This window comes from Balaenoptera musculus, chromosome X (genome assembly GCF_009873245.2).
Source record: "Balaenoptera musculus isolate JJ_BM4_2016_0621 chromosome X, mBalMus1.pri.v3, whole genome shotgun sequence".
NCBI classification, from domain to species: domain Eukaryota; kingdom Metazoa; phylum Chordata; class Mammalia; order Artiodactyla; family Balaenopteridae; genus Balaenoptera; species Balaenoptera musculus.
Genome location: NC_045806.1, coordinates 31493859 through 31516924, shown reverse-complemented (window position 1 = coordinate 31516924; position 23066 = coordinate 31493859). Strand labels below are relative to the sequence as shown.

The window sequence follows — 23066 nt, the reverse complement described above, 5'->3', positions numbered from 1 at the left end:
CACATGGAAAGATGGTCAACATCATTAGACACCAAGGAAATGCAAATCAAAATCACATGAGATATCATTTCCACCCACAAGGATTGCAACAATAAAAAAGTCAGACGATAGTAAGTGTTACTGTTGATGTGGAGATATTTGAACCCTCATACACTGCTGGTGTAACGTAAAATGGAACTGCCACTTTGGAAAACAGTCTGGCAGTTCCTCAGATGTTTAAACACAGTTACCATATGATTCAACAACTCTACTCCCAGCTATGGATGTGTGCATGTGTGTGTGTGTATGTGTGTGTGTGTATGTATATGTATTACACCCAAGAGAAATGAAAACATTTGCACACAAAAACGTGTACACTAATGTTTATGGCAACATTATTCATGGTAACTAAAAGGTAGAAACAACCCAAATGTCCGTCAAATAACGAATGGATAAACAAAATATGGTATAGTCATACAATGAAATATTGTTTAGCCATTAAAAGGAATGAAGTTCTGATACATGATAAAACATGGATGAACTATAGAAACATTATGCTAAGTGAAAGAAGCCAGTCACAAAAATACCTCATATTATATGATGCCGTTTATATGAAATCTCCAGAATACCAAATCTATATATAGATAAAGTAAATTAACGATTGCTTAGGGCTAGAGGGAGGGATGAATGATAAGAGGTTGATAGCTAAAGGTTACTGTGTTTCTTTTTGAGGTCATATAAATGTTCTAAAATTGAATGTGGTAATGGTAACATGTATCTATGAATATACTAAAAACCACTGAATTATATACTTTAAGTTGGTAAATTGCACGGTATGTGAATAGTATCTCAATAAAGCTGTTAGAAATGGAATACCTAAATAAATAGGAGAATAAAGTTTTGAGAATTAATATAGGTGAATATCCTTTTAGTTTTCACTTGACGTAAATTCAAGTGACAGGTATTAACTTATATGACTATACTTGCAAGTATTCTCAGAAGCTAGACTATAACAGAACCTATTATATTCGTAATGAAATATAGTTAAAGACTAATAACAGAGCTGTGTGTCCCTTACCTTTCTTGAGAGATTTCGATGTAGTATATGGATTACAAATTTCCTTCCAAAATCTATTCCCATTCTTTTATACACTGTAATCGAACTTGATGGCTTACAATTGTGATCCTATGTGGAAAATGCAGAGGATTTGAATTATATTTCTAAGTGAATTAAAGTAATTTTATTTCAAAAAGCCTTTGCAAATTTGAAAACAGCTTTTGCCAAAACCAAATGTAATATAATAATAATACAAGTTTAACTCAAGATATGTTGATGAAAATTAATTAAAGCACGCTTTTGAAATTAGGTGACCACTGGCAATGCTGAAAATATAGTAGATTGTTTCAATTAAGTTTAATCACTAAAACTAACATTTTAAATGATACTCTGTTAAATGAAATTTATTTTTTATTCTATTTGAAATACATTTGCGGTTATTTGATATAATGCAGATGTAGGGTTTATTTTTCAAAGAATATTTAATAAATTTTAAGCAGGAATTTAGGTTCATTTTATTGCAACAATTTTACAGTCTTTTTCATACTGAAGGATAATTTAGGCATTACAATAATGCATTTAATCTTTGTAAAATGGGTAGAACTACCTACAGTGTTAGTTATTACTAGCAAATGTTTACTACATGTTTATGATCACTTTACATGATCATTGTCATGGAAGGATTTAGTGGATATTTGTCACCTATTTGACTGCTAATTATTAGTAAATATTAGAAAATTAGGAAAACTGGAATTAGATGGGGGAAGGAAAGAAGGAAAACACTGTTCCTACAATATGCATTTCCAATATGTCTGCCATGTATCCCTTGGGAGAGAAGAAGAAACTGGGTCAATAGCACAAAGTGCTAGAAACTGAAGTGATAATCTTTAGGAATGAGGGTTTGAGCTCTGTTTAAGTTGATCAGCAAAATCAGCCCAGAGCATTTTGTTTGAGTGCCCTTGAACAGAGTTTTCATGCGTGGCACAGAACACATAAGACCTTCGACATTGGGGAGGTGACTTAGATAAGTGCTCCTGGATCCACTGGAGTTTTCTTGCTTACCTATACCTATTTAAGGTCCATAGAACTCATCCTGTTCATAAATTTCAACATCCCCAGAACCACAAGTAGATGATATTTTAAGTCAATATCTACAACCAGGGAAAAGTCCAGATTTTCTGCAGCCTGAGGCTTTCACAATTTAGGGGGCCTTCTTCAAGAGAAAGAATGTAAAATTACAAATATAAAAGTAGGTATAGGGTCTAGAAAGGGGGGTTGAAAAAGTGAAGACTCATAAAGTTTATGCTCCTTTAGAATCAGAGTAAGTCTGTACCTAAAATCACTAAATGTTTCAGTAATATTTCACAGTCAGAGTTAATAATTCTTGTGCCTAAAGGTGAAGTGTAAAAAGGGTGATGGGATTAGAATATTATTAATAGCCAACATTTATTAGGTATACCATAAGGCATTTAATTCTTGACATAATGTTATCTCCTTAAATTTGCACCAAAGAGAGAAGAGAGAGATGTGATTATTTTCTCATTTTGTGAAGTGATGATGAACACCTGAATCATAACAGTGGGAGTAGAGAAAAAGAAAAGGAAATAAACTACAGAAAATTTAGGACTACAAGATGAATTTCAGGTATGGGCTCAGAAGAAAAAAGCTTCAAGTAGCATGCCCAGATTTCTAATGTAAGAGACAGGTCAAGTCCCACCATCTGAAATTATAAAGATTATGTAGTGAGGAACAAATAAATGGAGAATAATAATGCATTCATTTTGAGTTAGAGGGATATATCTCTATATCTTTCTATCTGTCTATCTATCTATCTATCTACTTGGTTATCTATTTGCATATATATCTAGGTAGGCATGACTAGTCTGCCTCTGAATATATAAGTTGGAAACAGAAGGAAAAGGTTAGGAATAGAGATAAATATTGGTGATGTAAATGGTAGTTGTAACTATGGGAGTGTACAAAATCCCCTAGGGGATGGGTAAAAAGTAATAATAGCCCCATTAGGGCAAGAAGAACCTTGAAGATTCCCATATTGATGGGGTAAATGGAAGAACTCACAAAGAGACTAAGAAGAAATCTTGTCAAGGGGATGGAGAAGAAATGCAGGAAACAAGGATAAAGCCTTGATCTCAAATGCCTAGAATTCTAAGAGTAGATGCTTAATCATCCAGGTTAAATGCTATAGAGACTCAGTAAGATGTAGACTGAGAATGGTCCACTGAAACCAACTAGCTGTTTTGCTACAGCAGTAGCACAAGCCAGATTTGAGAAGTTGAGAACATCATGCATGAATAGAAAATGCAAATGCAGATCCCTCTACTGAGAAATATGTTTGCCAAGGGAAAGGTAGGAGTTTCTTTAGTTTTTGAAGTTTGACAACACTTGGGAGCCAAAAGTGAAGGAACTTTTCACAGAAAGACAAAGCTGTGATAAATGATGGAGAAGAGCCCAAGAACAGGTTCTGAGATAAGATAAAAGATACACATTGGAAGGTTGATAGAGTAGATTCCTATTATTCAGAGACTGGGGTGAAAGCAATAAGGGGGTTAAGGAAGAGTATATGTTCATGAAGCCCCTATTCCTCCATGAGAGAGTAGATGCAGTCATTGTCCAGTGGAGGTTGGAGATGGGGAAAAGACTGGAGTGAAGAGGATGTTTGAAAAGACTAATAACACTTTGGAAAGATTGCTGTGAGAAATGCAAGAGTACACAGATTAGCAAATAGAAGTTAATGCCTAAATAGGGTCTGAGACAGAAATATCTATCAGGAGAATTAAATGAATAAATGTACACAGGACTTCCCTGGTGGCGCAGTGGTTAGGAAACTGCCTGCCACTGCAGGGGACATGGGTTCGAGCCCTGGTCCAGGAAGATCCCATGTGCTTCGGAGCAACTAAGCCCGTGCACCACAACTACTGAGCCTACGCTCTAGAGCCTGCGAGCCACAAGTACTGAAGCCCGCACACCCAGAATCCATGCTCCGCAACAAGAGAAGCCACTGAAGTGAGAAGCCCACACACCGCAAACGAAGAGTAGCCCCCCCTGCTCGCCACAACTAGAGAAAGCCCGTGCACAGCAACGAAGACCCAATGCAGCCAAAAATAAATAAATAAATAAATTTATTTTAAAAAATAAATAAATTGGAGGAAAAAAAAAAGAAAGAAAATGTACACAAACCAACCCTTGCAGTGCTTTGCGTATTGTCGGTGCTCAACAAACGTTAGACCTACCCCAGTCCACTATCATAAAGGAGTCACAGGATCTCTGAGATCTGTGAAGTCGGACAAGTGATGTATCCTTTCTATGGGAAACTGTTGTCATATATGTATATCTGTCACATCTACAGAGATTGGTGCACCTACTATGTGCACATGCACTTTCTTTACAGCTTCATTTCCTTCTGATGAAAGCATTATAATGTTAAATGGTAGAGTGGAAAAAATAATATTTTTCTAAATGATGGGGCTGAAATAAATACAGATTTAAGTAGATTATTTTTAATAATTTTGGTAACAGCTATGTATTCAGAAATGTGGAATTTTATTTACGAATTTCAAAAAGGTAAAGACTGATAGGCAACATTAATATGAGAGGGCCGAAGTCAGCCATTTTTTAATACATCAAAACTAGTTCTTTTTAATGAGTTTAGAACTTCAAGAGATTATATGACTCTACTTCCACCCCTTTCCTGAAATTAGCAGGAAGACTGGGTTACCTCCACTTCTCCACATAAACACTTGTTATTTCTTTCTTTCTCTAAGCCACCCATAAAAAAAAATTTGCTTTTACATTACTATATTTATTGCTAGGAATTTGCTGGTTTGTTCTCTTCAAATTAGTTTATACCATAAAAATAAGTTTTTTAAACCCTTAAATCTAATATTCTTTGCTTCAAATTCTAATAGAAGGTTATTTATTACAGTAAAAATGCTTACATTCTTTTCCTTTTCATTAATCAAGTCCACTGCTTCACAATAGAATGTACATTGCTAAGGGTATGTATTTTATTTGACCTGCTACTATCCTGAGTTAGAATATTCTGTTTATGTAAACTTACTGTATTTTAAATGTATGCTGAAGGAAATGAAAACAGAAATTTGGGCTTAAAGCTTCCTCTATAAACTCAACTGCATAAACAATTAAGTTAGACATGAACCATGATTGGCTAATTACATTGTAAAAGTTTTATGATAATCCTTTAAAATTGTGTGCAGTTCTATTTTTTCTTAATTTTCACAATAATTTTCTTACTAAAATGGATAGTTAACAGTTGATATGAAAGACACATATTAGTCTTAGAAAAATATCTGAGTGAAAGACTTTCAAATATAAATCACTTCATACTTATTTATAATTAAACAGCATCTTAATATGCCACAGTCTTCATTTGTAAGACTATACTGTGAGTTTCATGGCAAGCCTATGCTATGTATCCTTAGTTATTTGTTCTCTCAAAATGAAAATTCTTTTAAATTTGAATTACCCTCTATAATCAACTGTATTAATGTTAGTTTTATTTGTAAACATACTCTATATAAGTGCCTCTCTATCAATACTTATCCCTTTGTATTACAAGAGCTACTTATCTATTAGTCCTTCAAAGGGATGAATATGGCAATTTTCATCATTTTGCCCAAAGGAATCAATGCACAACAGTGTTGTTGAATGAACAGCTGAATAAATGAGTGGCCTGAAAGGACAATCCTAGCCAGGTTTATAATGCACACAGCTTTATCCAGTTATCGCAAAAGGGATTAAAATGTTATGAAAATAAATTCTTCATTTAAAAATTTAATAGCACATAGAAAAGCTGGAGGTAATAAAGATTAAAAAAAACAGACAACAACTTAACCTGAAAGGTCTCAAACTGACAGCTGGTCAGTCAAACATGACCTCACACTTGTTTGTCTAGCTCAGGATTTTATTTTTATTTTTATTTTTGGAATTTGAATGTGTAGACAGGGCATCTACTCTTCAGTTTGTCATAGGCCCCATAATCCCTATTGCCGTAGACCAGACCCAATTCATAAATCCTGGTTACCTGCTTGGCCACTTGGCATTTGAATCTGGGTTCTCAGATCTCCTAGGAAGGCAAAGTGAACAGATTACCCTGTACCTTATTATTTGCAATCACCTTTTCAGATTTAGAAAAATTGTATAGCTAACACAAAGCCATAGGAAGATAACAAATAAAAAGCCCTAATAAAGAAATTATATTCCTACTATTATCCACCAACTAGGAAAAAAGTGAAAGAAAAATGTAAATTACTTTTGAATACTTTAGCCTACCAAAGTTGAATCAAGAAGAAATAGATCATTTGAACAGACTGATCACTAAAAGTGAAATAGAATCTATAATTTAAAAACTCCCTGGGCTTCCCTGGTGGCGCAGTGGTTGAGAGTCTGCCTGCCAATGCAGGGGACACAGGTTCGAGCCCTGGTCTGGGAAGATCCCACATGCCGCGGAGCAACTAGGCCCGTGAGCCACAACTGCTGAGCCTGTGAGTCTGGAGCCTGTGCTCCGCAACAAGAGAGGCCATGATAGTGAGAGGCCCGCGCACCGCGATGAAGAGTGGCCCCCGCTTGCCACAACTAGAGAAAGCCCTGGCACAGAAACGAAGACCCAACACAGCCAAAAAAAATAAAAATAAATAAATTAATTAATTAATTTAAAAAAAAAAGAAAAAAACTCCCTACAATCAAAAGTCTAGGACCAGATGGCTTCACAGGCAAATTATATCAAACACACAAAGAATTACCAATCCTTCTCAAACTCTTCCAAAAAACTGAAGAGGAGGAAATACTCCCAAAGACATTATATGAAACCACCATCACCCTGATACCAAAACCAGTCAAAGACACCACCAAAAAAGAAAATTACAGGCCAATACCTTTGATGAATATAGATGTGAAAATTCTCAACAAAATATTAGCAAACCAAATCCAACAAGACATAAAAAAGATCATACACCACGACTAAATGGGATTCATCCCAAGTTCACAAGGATGGTTCAACATTATGCAAACCAATCAATGTAATACATCACATTAACAAAAGAAAAAGACAAAAACCACATGATCCTCTCAATAGGTGCGGAAAAAGCATTTGACAAAATTCAACATCCATTCATGATAAAAACTCTTACCAAAGTAGGTGTAGAGGGAACATGTCTCAACATAATAAAAGCTATTTATGACAAACCCACAGCCAATATAATACACAATGGTTAAAAGCTGAAAGCCTTCTTGCTAAAATCTGGAACAAGAAAGGATGCCCACTCTCACCTCTTCTATTCATATAGTATTGGAAGTCCTAGCCACAGCAATCAGAAAAGAAAAAAAAAAATGAAACGTATCCAAATTGGAAGGGAAAAGGTAATACTGTCATTATATACAGATGATATGATACTATATATAGAAAACCCTGAAGATCCCACACAAAAAAACTACTAGAACTGATAAACAAATTCAGCAAGGCAGCAGGATACAACATTAACATACAGAAATTGGTTGCATTGTTGGTGTAAACCAACAATGAAATATCAGAAAGGGAATGTAAAAAAAAAACAATACCTTTTAAAATTGCACCCCCCAAAATAAAATACTTAGGAATAAACCTGACCAAAGAGGTGAAAGACTTATATGCTGAGAACTGTAAAACATTAATAAAGGAAATTGAAGACGACTCAAAAAAATGGAAAGGTATCTCATGCTCTTGGATTGGAAGAATTAATATTGTAAAAATGGCCATACTGCCCAAAGCAATCTACAGATTTAATGCGATCCCTATCAAATTACCCATGACATTTTTCACAGAACTAGAACAAATAATCCTAAAATTCATATGGAACCATAAATGACCCAGAATCACCAAAGCAACCCTGAAGAAAAAGAACAAAGCAGGAGGCATAACCCTCCCAGACTTCAGACAATACTACAAAGCTACAGTAATCAAAACAGCATGGTATTGGCACAAAAACAGACATACAGACCAATGGAACAGAATAGAGAACCCAGAAATAAACCCACACACCTACGGTCAATTAATCTTCGACAAAGGAGGCAAGAATATACAATGGGGAAAAGACAGTCTTTCCAACAAGTGCTGTTGGGAAAGTTGGACAGCCACATGTAAATCAATGAAGATAGAACACACCTTCTCACCATATGTGAAAATACTCAAAATGGTTTAAAGACCTAAATATAAGACATGACACCATAAAACTCCTAGAAGAGAACATAGGCAAAACATTCTCTGACATAAATCATACCAATGTTCTCTTAGGTCAGTCTCCCAAGGCAATAGAAATAAAAACAAAAATAAACAAATGAGACCTAATCAAACTTACAAGCTTTTGCACATCAAAGGAAACCATACACAAAATGAAAAGACAACCTACAGAATGGGAGAAAATATCTGCAAATGATGTGACAGACAAGGGTTTAATTTCCAAAATATACAAATAGCACACACAACTCAACAACAAAAAAACAAACAACCCTATCCAAAAATGGGAAGAAGACCTAAATAGACATTTCTCCAAAGAAGACATACAGATGGCCAACAGGCACATGAAAAGATGCTCAACATCGCTAATTATTAGAGAAATGCAAAACAAAACTACAATGAGGTACCACCTCATACCAGTCAGAATGGTCATCATTAAAAAGTCTACAAATAACAAATGCTGGAGAGGATGTGGACCAAAGGGAACCCTCTTACACTGCTGGTGGGAATGTAAGTTGGTGCAGCCACTGTGGAAAACATTATGGAGGTTCCTCAGAAAACTAAAAATAGAATTACCATATGATCCAGTGATCCCACTCCTGGGCATATATCCAGACAAAAGTATAATTCAAAAAGATGCACGCACCCAATGTTCATAGCAGCATTATTCACAATAGCCAAGACATGGAAACAACCTAAATGTCCATTGACAAATGAATGGATAAAGATGTGCAACATATACACAATGGAATACTGCTCAGCCATAAGAAAGAATTCAATAATGCCATTTGCAGCAACATGGATGCAACTAGAGATTATCATACTAAGTGAAGTAAGTCAGAAAGAGAAAGACAAATACCATACGATATCACTTATTTGTGGAATCTAAAATATGACACACATGAACCTATCTATGAAACAGAAACAGAATCACAGACATAGAGAACAGACTGGTGGTTACCAACAGGGAGGGGGATGGGGGAGGAATGGAATGGGAGGTTGGGGTTAGCAGATGTAAGCTTTTATATATAGAATGGGTAAAGAACATGGTCCTACTGTATAGCACAGGGAACTATATTCAATATCTTATGAAAAACCATAATGGAAAAGAATATAAAAGAATATTAAAAAAATAAGAATGTGTATATATATGTGTGTGTGTATATATATATACACACACACACACACACAATCACTTTGCTGTATAGCAGTAACACAGCATTGTAAATCAACTATACTCCAATTAAAAAAGAAAAAAACTTTTTGAATACTTTTTTGTCACAGTTTTTACATCTTATCACTGTATTTAATAATATAAATATGTTAGTATTCTGTTAAATGACTTAGTCTTGCCTGATTACAAATACACAGAATAAAGGAGACCAAAAGTAGGTACTCAACTAAAACAGGCCCTTGTCCAGATGAAAGATAAATTACTCATAAATGGCATTTTTCTCCTCTGATATGTTCTTGCCATCAATATCCCTCCTATCCTTTAGAGCCAGCCTAAGCCTCAACTCCAGCGCAGCTTCTGTAACCAAGTTCACTGTGAAAGCAAGAGCTCACCTTCTTCAAAGAGCACTTATTGTCTTAATCAGATAACCACTCTTTAACAAAGACAGGTTGGCAAATTTCAGTAAATTTCAGTACCAGTATTTGGCACCCAAATTCAGTACATAATTTAAATTACTATGATGTAGTATATTGGTTATTTATAATGTAAAGTATCATTCAACAACTGGTATTTATGTAGCTGGACTATCTCTTCAATTATATTACGAACATCCTATTAGTTAACATAATCTCTTCTTTGTATTTTAGTATTGCAGGTACCTGAGACAGTGCTAGATATTGCAGTCTACACTTTATTGGTTACCTGTTTTTTCTGCAGATTTAATTCCTTGATATTGAGTCAATTTAGCTTGAGTTTCCGGAATCCGAGGAATGCAGATTGTCTTGGGGATATCAAATGTTCTGGAAGGCTCAGCTCTGTTTTGTATAAAATGGACTTTGGCTTCTTCAACTTTGAGATATTAAAGAGCATACAAATCTGCAAATAAACAGAAACTAAAATTGGACTGTAATCCTCTTACCCGTTGCCTCCAAAACAAACAAACAAAAAAGAGAGCATTATGAATTTAGACTCCATATTTGGGGGAAAAAAATCCCTCAAGGGATTGAATTTGTTCATTTCTTTAGACATACTATTGTTTAATTGGTAGAAGACAACACTAACATGTTTCATAGACTCAAAAGAGTCATCCTTTATTGAGAGATGCTCAATGTCACCTGCTCTAATCCTTTCAGCGTTGAGGAATTCATTGTCTCAGGAAGTCATTCCACTAGTGAACAGCACTGAGAAAGCACTTCCCTCCATGAGTCGAACCTGGTGTTCCTTAACATCTTCCCATCAGCTCTAGTTCTTATCAGCAGTACAGTCAATCCCCTCTCTTTTGCTAATGACAATTTTGGGGAAAAAAATACGTATCTATAAAACTAGGTCCTACCCCTCCACAAACCTCCAAACATCCCTTTCAAATAGGTCTGATATTTTTAGTCCATTCAATGTTTACTTATATAATGTGGGTTACAACTTACCCCCATGCATATGCTTCTCTAGACACAATCTAGTTCAATACTGTCATTCCTAAGATAAACCCAGCTCCCTAAGTATGAACCAAGCAATGCAGAGCACAGAAGTAGGCAATCATTTAGTTTTATCTGGACCTTCTACTGCTAAACACGTAGTAGAGCCTAAGGGTTAGACCAAGCCTTCTTGAAGCCAGACTGCCTGAATTTATACCCCAATTCTAAACAAGCCTGGCTAGGTTATTAACCAAAGCCACAAAGTCTTCATTTGTGAAACATGGGCAATAATAGTTCACATTGCCTATCCCTGGTATATTTAAAGTATAAACAAATGCCAGGTCCTTGGAGCATATTTTAAGAATTCAATAAACGTTGGCTGTCATTATCATCACCATTGTTGCCCTTGTCATCATCACGATTGTGACCATGATATCATTACTCAGCAAAAATAAGCTTTAGTTCCTCTGGCAATTATCTCATCCCCTAGTTCATTATCTATAAAATCCACAAGTTTGTTTGTTTTTTTTTTTTTTCTCACAAAGCCACATTTTCCACCTACTTTATTTTGGCAATTAAAATCATGTAAACTCAGAAAGGTAAATTAATTCATTTACATTTACCACTGTTTTGGCTTGGTTTATTTTGCTAGTTATCATGAACAAATTATCTATTCATATCAGCAACTAGTTCTTTACCCCAAAGTGGATCATCTGCCTTCTATATCTGCAAGTCATTCAAAATAATATATGCGGATACACACTCTCTTCTTGATCAAACTCTAGTCAGCCTCCTCCAAGCCATCTTCTCAACCAGGCCTCAACTTTAGCCTATAAAAAAATGCAGATTTTCAGCACAAATGATTTTGTCCACCCTTCCCTCACACACACACACTAAGAGACTTGAACAAACACTAGCAACGTTGCTAACAGCTCAAGGCCATATCCCTAGGACGACTCCAGTCCCCCTTAAGGTCCCTATCTGGGAAAGTCCAATGCTGCTAGGATAATTTACTGTTTGTTCCAGTCAAAATCTGGTGATAGGTAGATAGGCTCCTGAACCCCTCCTAGAGCAGTTACTTTAGAAAGCTTGCAATTATAACTCCCTTCTCTCTCCTTTTCAGATGTAAATCTACCATTCAGAACTGTCTTCTCAAGGACCTCAGAGCCCTCCCTTTGAAATGCAAAAATTCAAGGAGATAATGCTCCCAGCCAGGTGGGTACTTAGTTCTAACTTGCATCACTACCTCCCTTCGGTCATAAAGATTCCAGAAGTTTGCTTCTCTTTATAAGCGTCAATTAACAAGTCCAGATTGCTGTGACCAATTCCCTCCTGCTTCTTGTAAACTTCACTTCCCTGACACTTCTCAGGCCCCAGCTCATTCTCTCTCCTGAGTTCAGCTCATGCTGGATCCTCCTCCCTGATGCAACAGTTACTGAATAAAGTCTATGCTTGTTTTAACTAGTGTCTGGCTTTGTTTATCTTTGACAGTATCGACAGGTACTTACTTCACGATTTGAAGTACACTTAAATTATACAAATACAAAAACCTTTTCTCTACGCTACCGAATCCTCACCAAGGGGATCTTTCAGATTTCCTTTTTAAAAATGTCAAATTTCAAAATTTCAATGAGTTTCCTCACCATTTATCCCAGAGTACAAAGCATGGCTTTTAAAACATAAAATTGAGGAAGTTAATAGAAAACATAAGGAAACTCCCTTGCAAGCTCTGAATCTTCCTACTACCAATGAGTATATCACTAGAGTTAGTTTATTAATGGCCAGGAGAATATGAATTCAATACCTGAGTGCTAAGTGTTAAGTGCCAGATATTCATGCTCCTGACAAAAGATCCTGTCTATCACAGTATATAAAGTAGATACATCATAATGCTATTACCTTATAAATATTTCAACAATTCAAATTGCACATGGCTGTATAATAAAAAATTAGGCATGTCACTTTTCTTTGGTAGAAAAGTAATTACATTTATTCAATTAGATTTTGTTCTAAACAGATTTATTTCAAGGATAATTTTAGATTTTATTTGTTATATAGTTATTTTATGCTATAACAGAGAATTCTAGACTTTCATTTATTCCATTATACAATTTCATGGCAGTAAACTAAGAAATGAACATACGATCTGGAGGCTATGCAGGGCAAGGAAAAGAGTAATGGACTCTGGGAGGTAAAAACCTAGGCCCATTTCTAATCTGTCACAAATCAGTGGTGTCACCTTGGGCTACTATCTTACTATTTTGGGGTCTTGGTTTACAGGTCTGTAAAAGTAAGAGGTTGTACTATGTGTCTCTGAGTGTTCAGCGTTATTTATTTTCCAGCTTTAAAATACAATAATGTCTCTACCCTGATCTAGGCTGTAATCTCTGCCCTGTCAGTGAGGGCAACTTAGATCTTTTTACGCCTCAGTCATTCCACTTGTTTTGTATTACAAGTGTAATCCTACCTTCTCTCCACTTCTCCATGGGGTCATGGAAATAATTTGAAAAGTGCACATAAAAGTATTTGGGGAAAAAAAGGTGTCAAATATTATACAAAGAAAGAGCACTTATAAAATCAATCCTGTTTACTGTTCTGCTGTATTAACATTATTATATTTCAACAGTGCAGTGATAATTGCACTTGAAAAGAAAACTCTATGACTACATGTATATCAGCAGAATAAGATGTGCCTATACGTTCTGATTTGGTGTAGCTGATTTTCTTAAACTGGCATAGTCAACCCTTCTGTAGTTATTTTTTGCATTTAGAGAGTTTTTGCTGAAATAAAAAAAAAATTCATGGTATTTGTAGACTTCAAAGAAAACTGTAATCTTCAAGTGAAAAAAAAACTTTTCATTTTAAATTTACAGACTACTTAATACATTTAAATTTTAAAGAAGTCAAGATTTAATCATAAATAATAATAATTATTACTATTTCTGCCAACAGTTTTGGAGAAGTGGAGACATACATATACCCATCCTGCAAAGGTGGGAGGGAAATAAGGATAAGTAAACAGCAAGATGACTTTGTGAAAAATCAGGCTATGAGGCAACCTGGACTGACATCAGCCTATACAACGAAGACTACAGGTTTAAAGTACCATTTGTTTGTCAGGTACATGTTCAATCCAATTAAACAATGACAGCACTTCTCATGCACAAGACATTGAGGGATAGACAAAAAAACACATGACAAAAGTTTTTAGATTTCTAGGAATTCACAATCTGATGGGGAAAATAGGTAAATAAAAAAAAAATCATATACAAACCATAATTTGGTAAATGCAATAAGAAACAAAAAGTGTGCTGGGTTCCAGGGAGAAAGTTAAAGAAGAGGGAGAAAGATAGAAACTATATACATGCATAAATAATAGAAAAGGGATCCACAGACAAAATTCATCTCCTTCAAGCATTTTTTCACTTAAATAAAATTTTGGACAAGAGGTAAGAATGAAGACAATTTAAAAGAAAAGAGAGAGAGAAAGAGAGAGAGAGAGCACTATAATAGGCATAAATTTTGAAAAAAGCCACCTATTGAACATTTTTATTGTAATAGTGCACTGAAAGTTGAACATAAACCTTCCCAAATGCACTGCTCTATAGTAGAAGTAAGCATTTTGGTATGAGCTGAAGAGAGAGCCACTGGCTTCTTAGATGCACAGTGTGTACAGGTCAGTCTGGAGGATATCAGAGCCTTGGGCCTTGATATTTTTGACCTTATCAGAACTTAAAAATCCAGGTCATCCATAAAATATCACCACAAATTGTTAGAAATTGGTGCTTAGACTATATTCATTCTAGCATTCTGACAAATAAAAAAGGAAATCACCCCTACAATGCCAAGGGTTTTGTTGTAACCTATGTAAATCAAGACTAACATTAAACGAGCAGGATTCTAAAAATTACTATTTATTCCTTCAGTGAACAAAGATTTAGTGACTACCTTTGGTACAGTGCACACTTTTCTAGGCACTGGTGATATGAGAGTTAACTAAACAAATATCTTCTCACAAATTCCCTTGCTGGAGATAAAGAGTAAACACATAAATATACTACTCTCAGATGGTAAATGCTACCTACAGAGAAAACTGAAAGAAGTTTAGGGTTTGGAGAGTGGCTGGTGGAAGTAAGGGATTATTTTAAAAATGCAAGTTGGTAAAGCAGAACCTCAGCAGTAGCATTCCAGTAGACCTGAAGTAACTGAGGGACGCAGCCTCTCACATCCACGGAAAAGCAACAAAGGACAGACGTGCACAGGCCGCAGGGAGCAGGCCTTCCTCGGGTGCTAGAAGTACAGCAAGGAGGCCTGTGCACAGGGAGGGAAAGGCGTGAATGGGCTCCAGTGGAGATGCTGAGGTCAGGGAAGGGGATGGGCCTGACCAGGAGGGTCATGAAGACCACCGTAAAGATGTTGGTTTTCATTCTGACACAAGCTGGAAAAGCCAGGGGAGCAAAGGAGCAAAGGGCGCAGGTTTACGTTTTAGAAGAATTGCTTTCGTGGCTCTGTGGCGACTCAACTGTACCTTATTTCAATTATAAAAAAAAAAAAAAAAAAGATAGAGTTCAAGCTGTAATAATAGAGTCTACAGTAATAGTAACAACAACAACAACAACGCCATACATCTAGAGAGCACTAATTATATACTAGGTACTACGCTAAGCATTTTACATAATTATCTCACTTAGTTTTCATTAATGACCATTATCTCCTTATTACAAATGTAAAAATCAAGGCTGGAGGAGTTTTAAGTTACCAGCTCACAGTCACACAGCTGGACAGTGTTAGAGTCTGGATTCTCAGCCTGGTAATCTGACCCCAGAAATGATCCTCTCTGGATGAACAACAGAATATCCTGGGCAACTTTTAGAATATGTCCCCACTCACCCCCTTCCAGAGATTGATACTGAATTGTTCTGGTGGGGCCTGGGCACTGGGATCAGCTCTCCAGGGCATCCCGATGTAGAGCCAGAATTGAGAACTACTGTGAAATATCAACCATACTGTAATGCCTAAAATTACCTAGCAGAACAATTTGTTTCAGATTTATTATTTAACGAGGTAAAAAAGAAAAAAGCTACTGAGCTGTCTTTCTGAGGAAAAGCAGCTTTCATCATTTTTATATGTAAAAACATTGTTATGATCTCTGTACATTTTTAAAGAGAGACTAATTTCAGCACATCCTCTGTCCTCCATTCTCACCTCGATCTTGGTCAGCCCCAGGAGGGCGATGGCCACGCGGACGCTACTGCTCTCCAGAGTGCCCGTGATCAACCTTCTCTCATACTCGATCTTCGACATCTGTTGCTGTGCTGCAAAAGCCAAGGCCTTCTCCTTGGCTTCATTAGTCAGTGGCAATTTAAGGTCCACATCCAGGATTTGACGGAGCTTACATTTCAAATACAGAACCGGATCTTCCTTATTAAGCACTAGGGGAAGCAAAAACATTCATGATTGCAATGATCAGTTACGCCCTTGACGTTGTTATCCAGGATGGACTTGGGAGGTCTGAAATATAACACTGCAGTTACGGCCTTTATTAACCAGAGTAGAAAGAAATAGGCAACACATTTTTAGTAGTCCTAATTCAGTAATTCAAGAGTAAGTCTTCAGGAATTAAAGATATTTTTCTATACAAAGAGTTCTAGTCAAGTGGTTCTTTCGTAGAAACATCATCAACTTGCTAAAAAATTCAGTGGCCATTGTGCTCCTATCAGTGATTAGAAGGTAGGAGGAACAGAAAGAAATGTAAAGAAAGACATCTCTCAAGGACAGGCAAGAACTGCCATTTTCTTTCAGTAATAACCTTACACTTTAAACTAGAACACTGGGTAGAAGTACAGGTTATATTATAGTATACAGAATTTGACATTGTAGTTATTTCCAAGTTACTTGGAAAATGGAAAATTTTGCAGAGTAAATATTTTGAATGCCAAATTATAATATTTACCTGAAGACTAAAAAAATAAAGATTTAAAAAAGAATCACCATCGACATTTTCTTAACTGTTAAAATGGTACTCTATTCCATGTATGCTGACATAATAAAGTTAAAAGGGAGCCTTCTGAAATGTAATTATATATTGGAAAAATGTGCTGTGAGGGTGCTTAGGTGACTATATGAGGAATGGTACCATCCTTCAACATTAGAAATGAAATAAAATGCACGGATACTCTACCTTCTTCTGGAGAACTGCTGTGGTCAAGCGGAGTTGAAGAATCCACTGGAAAGAATCTGGAAGGCAAGGGGATCATACCTCTTCCTTCCAAAACATATATTAATTCTCCAATCTAAAACACAACCGCATAATAATATTAAATTTTAAAAGCTCAGAAAAAAATTAGGATAAATCTTTCACCTATGAGAAAAATCTTTGTACTATAAAAACATGTATCATGCATTACTAAGCAACATAGGCCCTAAATGGGCGGAGAAAGGGAAGGATTAAATACAGCCCTACCATAGTATGAGGGAAACTTTGCATGCAACCAGAACAGAGATGGATTGAGAAGGTCTCAGGGCGGCACTGACAGCAGTTGATCGTTATAGGTACAAATATCCTTGGAAGACTGTTAGCTTAAAACAAATGAATTCAAGCAAATGAGAAAATTTTTTCCTTCATTCTGTGATTTATTGTTGGAAGGGAGTGACATCATTTTTGCAGGGTGTCTGAGTCCCTAAGAGTCTATATTTTAAAGTGGGGGGTTTCAAAATGTGCATGTGAGGGTCTGAAGATCTTTTAGAATAAGTGATTAGGCAAGAAGTACAAAAGACTAAACAGAGAGCATGAAAATAAAAGTGGGAACAATGCAAGGGCAACAACATGATATAGGGAAAGACCAACAGAGGTGGACAAGCCTGGTTTTAATTCTGGCACTGGCACTTACTACCTACTAATAAGCCTCAGGCAAGTTTACTGAATCTCTGAGTTCCAGTTTCTTCCTCTATAAAATGGGATGAACAACACTTTTATGTTAGGAACCCAGAGATTAAATGAAAAAGGAGAGGGAGAAAGTCTCAAAAGACATATCATACAATCACAATGGATAAATATCATCTAGATCTTGATTCTTCAGTGTAGCAGACTATGCTATCCCAAAACATGACTGTAGGAGTTCAGGATGTGCCACAACAAAATATGCTGCTTTGGTATATTGATTCTTTTGAGCTGTAGGCACCTGAAAAACAGGGAGAGCTTTCTCTGAACTTCCCTTATCTGCCTAAGACAGATCCTCCAAAAGGAACTCGATTGTCATAAATCCCCTCCCTGAGAGTTTCATCAACTAGGGAAGATTGACCCTTGTCACAAGAAGAGACTAGAAGTTGACACCACAACCAAACGTTGTCACAAACTATCATATCTTTTATCTACTCTTCTAAGGGCCTATTCATTTTTCCTAAAAATCATTTACTCTCCTCTAAGTGGCTGACATCTCCCCCTCCCCTTTCCTTATTAAGATGGTATTTAAGCCTGAATTCTAAGCCACCTCAAGGAATTAACTCCTTTTTCCTTGGGTCTCTCCCATGTATATATGAGGTATCCATGTTAATACACTTCTGTTTTTCTCTTGTTAATCTGTCTTTTATTACAGGGGTCTTAGTCAAGAAGAACTCAGAGGAGTAGAGGGAAGATTATTTTTCCTCCCCTGTATTTCAAACAAAGAAACTTAAAATGAAATGATAAAAACAAACAAACAAACATAAAAACAATAATGAGACAATCAGGGAAATACGAAGAATGCCTTGATTTTTGATGCTATTAAAAAAAATCATGATATTTTTAGTAGTAATGGTATCATGGTTATGTCAAAAAAACAAAACAAAACAAAAAACAAACCCAGAGTCTTTTTGTTGTAGAGACACTTCCTGAATTATTTGTGGATAAAATGTTGTGATGACTGGGATTTGCTTCATGAAACTTGCTTGGCAATGCACTGCTGAAACTGAGCAAAGGATACAGGGGGTGATTTACTACAGTTTTATTTCTACAATCCTGTGTATTTTATATTTTCCATAATACAGTCTTTTCTTTGTTTCTTTTTCTTTTTTTAAATTGAGGTATATTTGATTTACAATATTAATATAAGTTTCAGGTGTACAACACAGTGATTCACAATTTTTAAAGGTTATACTCCATTTATAATTATTATAAAATACTGGCTCTATTCCTTGTGTAGTACAATATATCCTTGCAGCTTATTTATTTTATACATAGTAGTTTGTGCCTCTTAATCGCCTACCCGTATATTGCCCCTTCCCCTTCCCTCTTCCCACTGGTAACCACTAGTTTGCTCTTTGTATCTGTGAGTCTGTTTCTTTTTGTTATATGCATTCATTTGTTGTATTTTTTAGATTCCACATATAAGTGATATCATACAGTATTTGTCTTTCTCTGTCTGAAAGCCTTTTTTTTAATGCTGATATTTTAAGAAGTAGAAAGATAGTAAAGATGTGGTGAGACTACAGGAGGTAATGAAACAATTGTTGCCATTTCACTTGCTACCTAAGATATTACAATTTTTTGGTATATTTTTATTATGTGATTAGTCCACTTTTATATCATTTACATATACGTTGCTTGTTCAAAGACATCTTTAGAATAATCTCTAACCCTTTGCCTGGCACGTACCGGCACTTAAGAGATCCATTTAAATGGAGTGAGAGCAGGCTTCCCAAATTTCACGTGCATGTAAATCACCTGAGGGTTTAAAATAAAAATTAAATTAAGAAAAAACCAAAAAAAAGATCTAGGGTGGAGCCAAGACTTGAGAGGATGAGTGAAAACATGGACTGACAAATTTAGGTTTAAGCCACACAACGGATAATCTTGTACCAGAATGGGCTTGTGACAGGCATGCAACTAACTACCAGGCAAGCAAAAGGAAACCTAACTTCGAAGCTGGGATTGTAACTAGTTTGAACTGTTCCACAGTCTTAAAATAATCTCAACTGTATGTTTGAGAGACTATTCCAAAGATATCTTTGAACAAGCAATACACACATAAATGATATAAAAGTAAACTGATTACATAATAAAAATATACCAAAATATTGTAAATATCTTTGATAACAAGTGAAGTAAAAATCTGGAAACAATATAAGAATGAACAATTTCTGATTGTGAGGACAATTTATTTACAGCTTCATTATCCCTCCCCAAATGAGATTTGTTTATAATAAAATTAGTTTTGTCTTGTACTTTCATGATAATGTTCAATACAATTTTATTAATTACAATCCACAATTATCTTTAGTTCCTGCTGAAAAATGGAATATGGAAAACTTTGAATGTTTTAAATTGCTTAGCATTTAAATCTGTGCACTCCTGGTAATAAATAGTATATTATATATAATTTTCATATAGTAATTTTTACTAAGCAGCCATGTACTTTTCAAACATAAATGCAAGCTAGCAATCTGAAATGTGTTTACTGTGTATGTGTGTGTTTTACTACATACAACCCAGTGATCGATACTAACGCTATAAAATTTTCAGATCCCGCAAGCTGCACAGTGCGGCCAAAAAATTTTTTTTCAATGATAATTGGAGTGCAAATGTATCAGTTCACCAGAGACTGGAGAAAACAATATGTTAATATTTTACTTTTAATTTTTTTCTCATGTTTATTTTTATCTAAAAATCAGTTGTTTTACCCAAAGTGTAGTTGATAGAAGAAATTTTCACATGTTGAGGTATGGGGAAATCATTCTGGCTTATATATGATTTGGCTCAAACTTTATGCTAACTAGAATAGCCTGTCTTATGGCCCGTGAAACAAGAATTTTACATCTGCCTTAACCATTAAAGAAAAGAATAAAAATCATTGGAGTAATTGTGGTTCAGGCATTCAAAATGGATGCGGAGGGGCTTCCCTGGTGGCGCAGTGGTTGAGAATCTGCCTGCCAATGCAGGGGACACGGGTTCGAGCCCTGGTCTGGGAAGATCCCACATGCCGCGGAGCAACTAGGCCCGTGAGCCACAACTACTGAGCCTGCGCGTCTGGAGCCTGTGCTCCGCAACAAGAGAGGCCGCGACAGTGAGAGGCCCGCGCATCGCGATGAAGAGTGGCCCCCGCATGCCGCAACTAGAGAAAGCCCTCGCACAGAAACGAAGACCGAACACAGCCAAAAATAAATAATAAATAAATTAAAAAAAAAAAAATGGATGCGGGTGGCTATTGCGGATGTAGTTTCAGACACATTGCTGCATCACTGAGAACTCGACCTTTCTGAACTGTTTCAAACTTAAGGACACCACAAGCCATTCTCAAAACAATACCTGCTAGCAGCTGCCAGCTGCAACATTATGGTCTCAAGGTCTCCTCTTGTAACTGTGAAAACACTTCAGACTCCAAACCAATCCTTGCTTAACAAGATCCTTACTTCTTGCCAGCTCCAATCCTAATTCTTGACAAACAGCTTATGTAACTTTTTGATTTTTGCCTGTATTAGCCTCCCACATTTTGTAGTCTGGGAGAACACAATTCAAGTGCCTCTTGAATCTGTGTCCCAGGCTACAGTCCTCAGTTTAGCTCAAATAAAACTCTTTTCTGGGGCTTCCCTGGTGGCGCAGTGGTTGAGAGTCTGCCTGCCAATGCAGGGGACACGGGTTCGAGCCCTGGTCTGGGAGGATCCCACATGCCACGGAGCAACTAGGCCCGTGAGCCACAAGTACTGAGCCTGCGCGTCTGTAGTCTGTGCTCCGCGACAAGAGAGGCCGCGACAGTGAGAGGCCCGCGCACCGCGATGAAGAGTGGCCCCCGCTTGCCGCAACTGGAGAAAGCCCTCACACAGAAATGAAGACCCAGCACAACCATAAATAAATAAATAAAAATAAATAAATAAATAAATAAATAAATAAACTCTTTTCTATTCCTACTATAGATTGTTAATTGATGATTTGTGTCGACATAGTCTTCATAAGAAATTAGACTTGGTGAGTATAGAGTTATAATAATTGCATTTTTTTAATGTGTACCTGAATGAAACCAGATCTATATAGCTTGTCTACGCCATGAAAATGAATACCAACTCACAGGATTTAATACAAAAGGAGTAAACTGTTATTTTCCAGAATATTTTTCTAAAATGTAAATTATAAACAGCTTCCTGGCCATTGATTAGCCACTTGAAATATCAGTTACTAAGACTCCATTCAATTCAACTCTACATCTTAAACAGACAATATGTTATCGTTTCTCAAAAAAGTATTTTGTCTAACTTGTTCACTTTCAAAGTTCTTTTTTATTAAAAAGAAACAATTTAATTGAAAATAATGCCTGTTCCAGCAAATTATTTAGGGAAATCATTTGTAGTATCATTTAATTATTTCCCTCCACTTTTCATGAAATAAAATCAGACCAGGGAAGAATACAAATGCAATAAAGAACTCTTTTAAAGTGGAGATGCACTTTTCATTTCAAGTGTAGAGGCAGTGACAAGGATACTGACAGTATGCGTCAGTACCTATTATCTGATGCATAATAGGTACTTGTCAATGTGAGCTATACTAATAGTCACCTATTAAATTTCCTTTCTGCTCTTAATTTTATATTTTCCAGTCGGCATGTTTACTTGAATTTATATTTTCCAGAAAGATACCAATGCCCACTGTCAACTGTAAGAAACTCTCACAAAAGATATTTTGTTCTTCCTATGTATCTAGTTAAATGCAGTCCTCAAACAATACAGTTCATGCAACTTTACAAGAAGACCAGCTGTTAATGACCCAGAAAGGAAGAACACAAACACTAAATTGGCAGGAAAGTTTTAATCCCAGCTCTGCCACTAATTAGCTGGGTAACCTTGGCCAAGTTATGGATGCCCTCCAGATACAAATAGCCTCAATCTTAAAAAAAAAAAAAAAAAAAAAAAAAAGCATTTCTAGACAGAAAATCAAGTCCCCATGTTGTTTCATAGGTCTTAAATTTTCCTTATTCTCTTATATTGGAACTAGATCTTGCTAGGTTTTATAATTTGTGTATTTGAATTGGCTGAACAATATTATATTACTTTGATGACTAAACAGGCAAGTGAGACCTAAGCTAAAATTCTAAAATGTTAAATTTCATACACTAGAGAGAGATCATTAATCACTGTATGTGACTATTTACTTGACTTTGTAATAATTATAAAATGAAACTGATCAGTAAGAATAATTGCTGTTCTTTTAAAATACTACTTTTCATAGAA

General features: G+C 35.9%; 1 protein-coding gene across 1 annotated transcript in view; it reads right to left on the bottom strand.

Moving 5' to 3' along the window:
- CFAP47 (cilia and flagella associated protein 47) overlaps window positions 1–23066 on the bottom strand; it is a 489567-nt gene that overhangs the window by 189500 nt on the left and 277001 nt on the right. Inside the window, 3 exon segments of the mRNA XM_036839258.1 lie at window positions 10234–10335; window positions 16077–16303; window positions 17053–17166. Coding sequence (XP_036695153.1) covers window positions 10234–10335; window positions 16077–16303; window positions 17053–17166 — 443 coding nt within the window.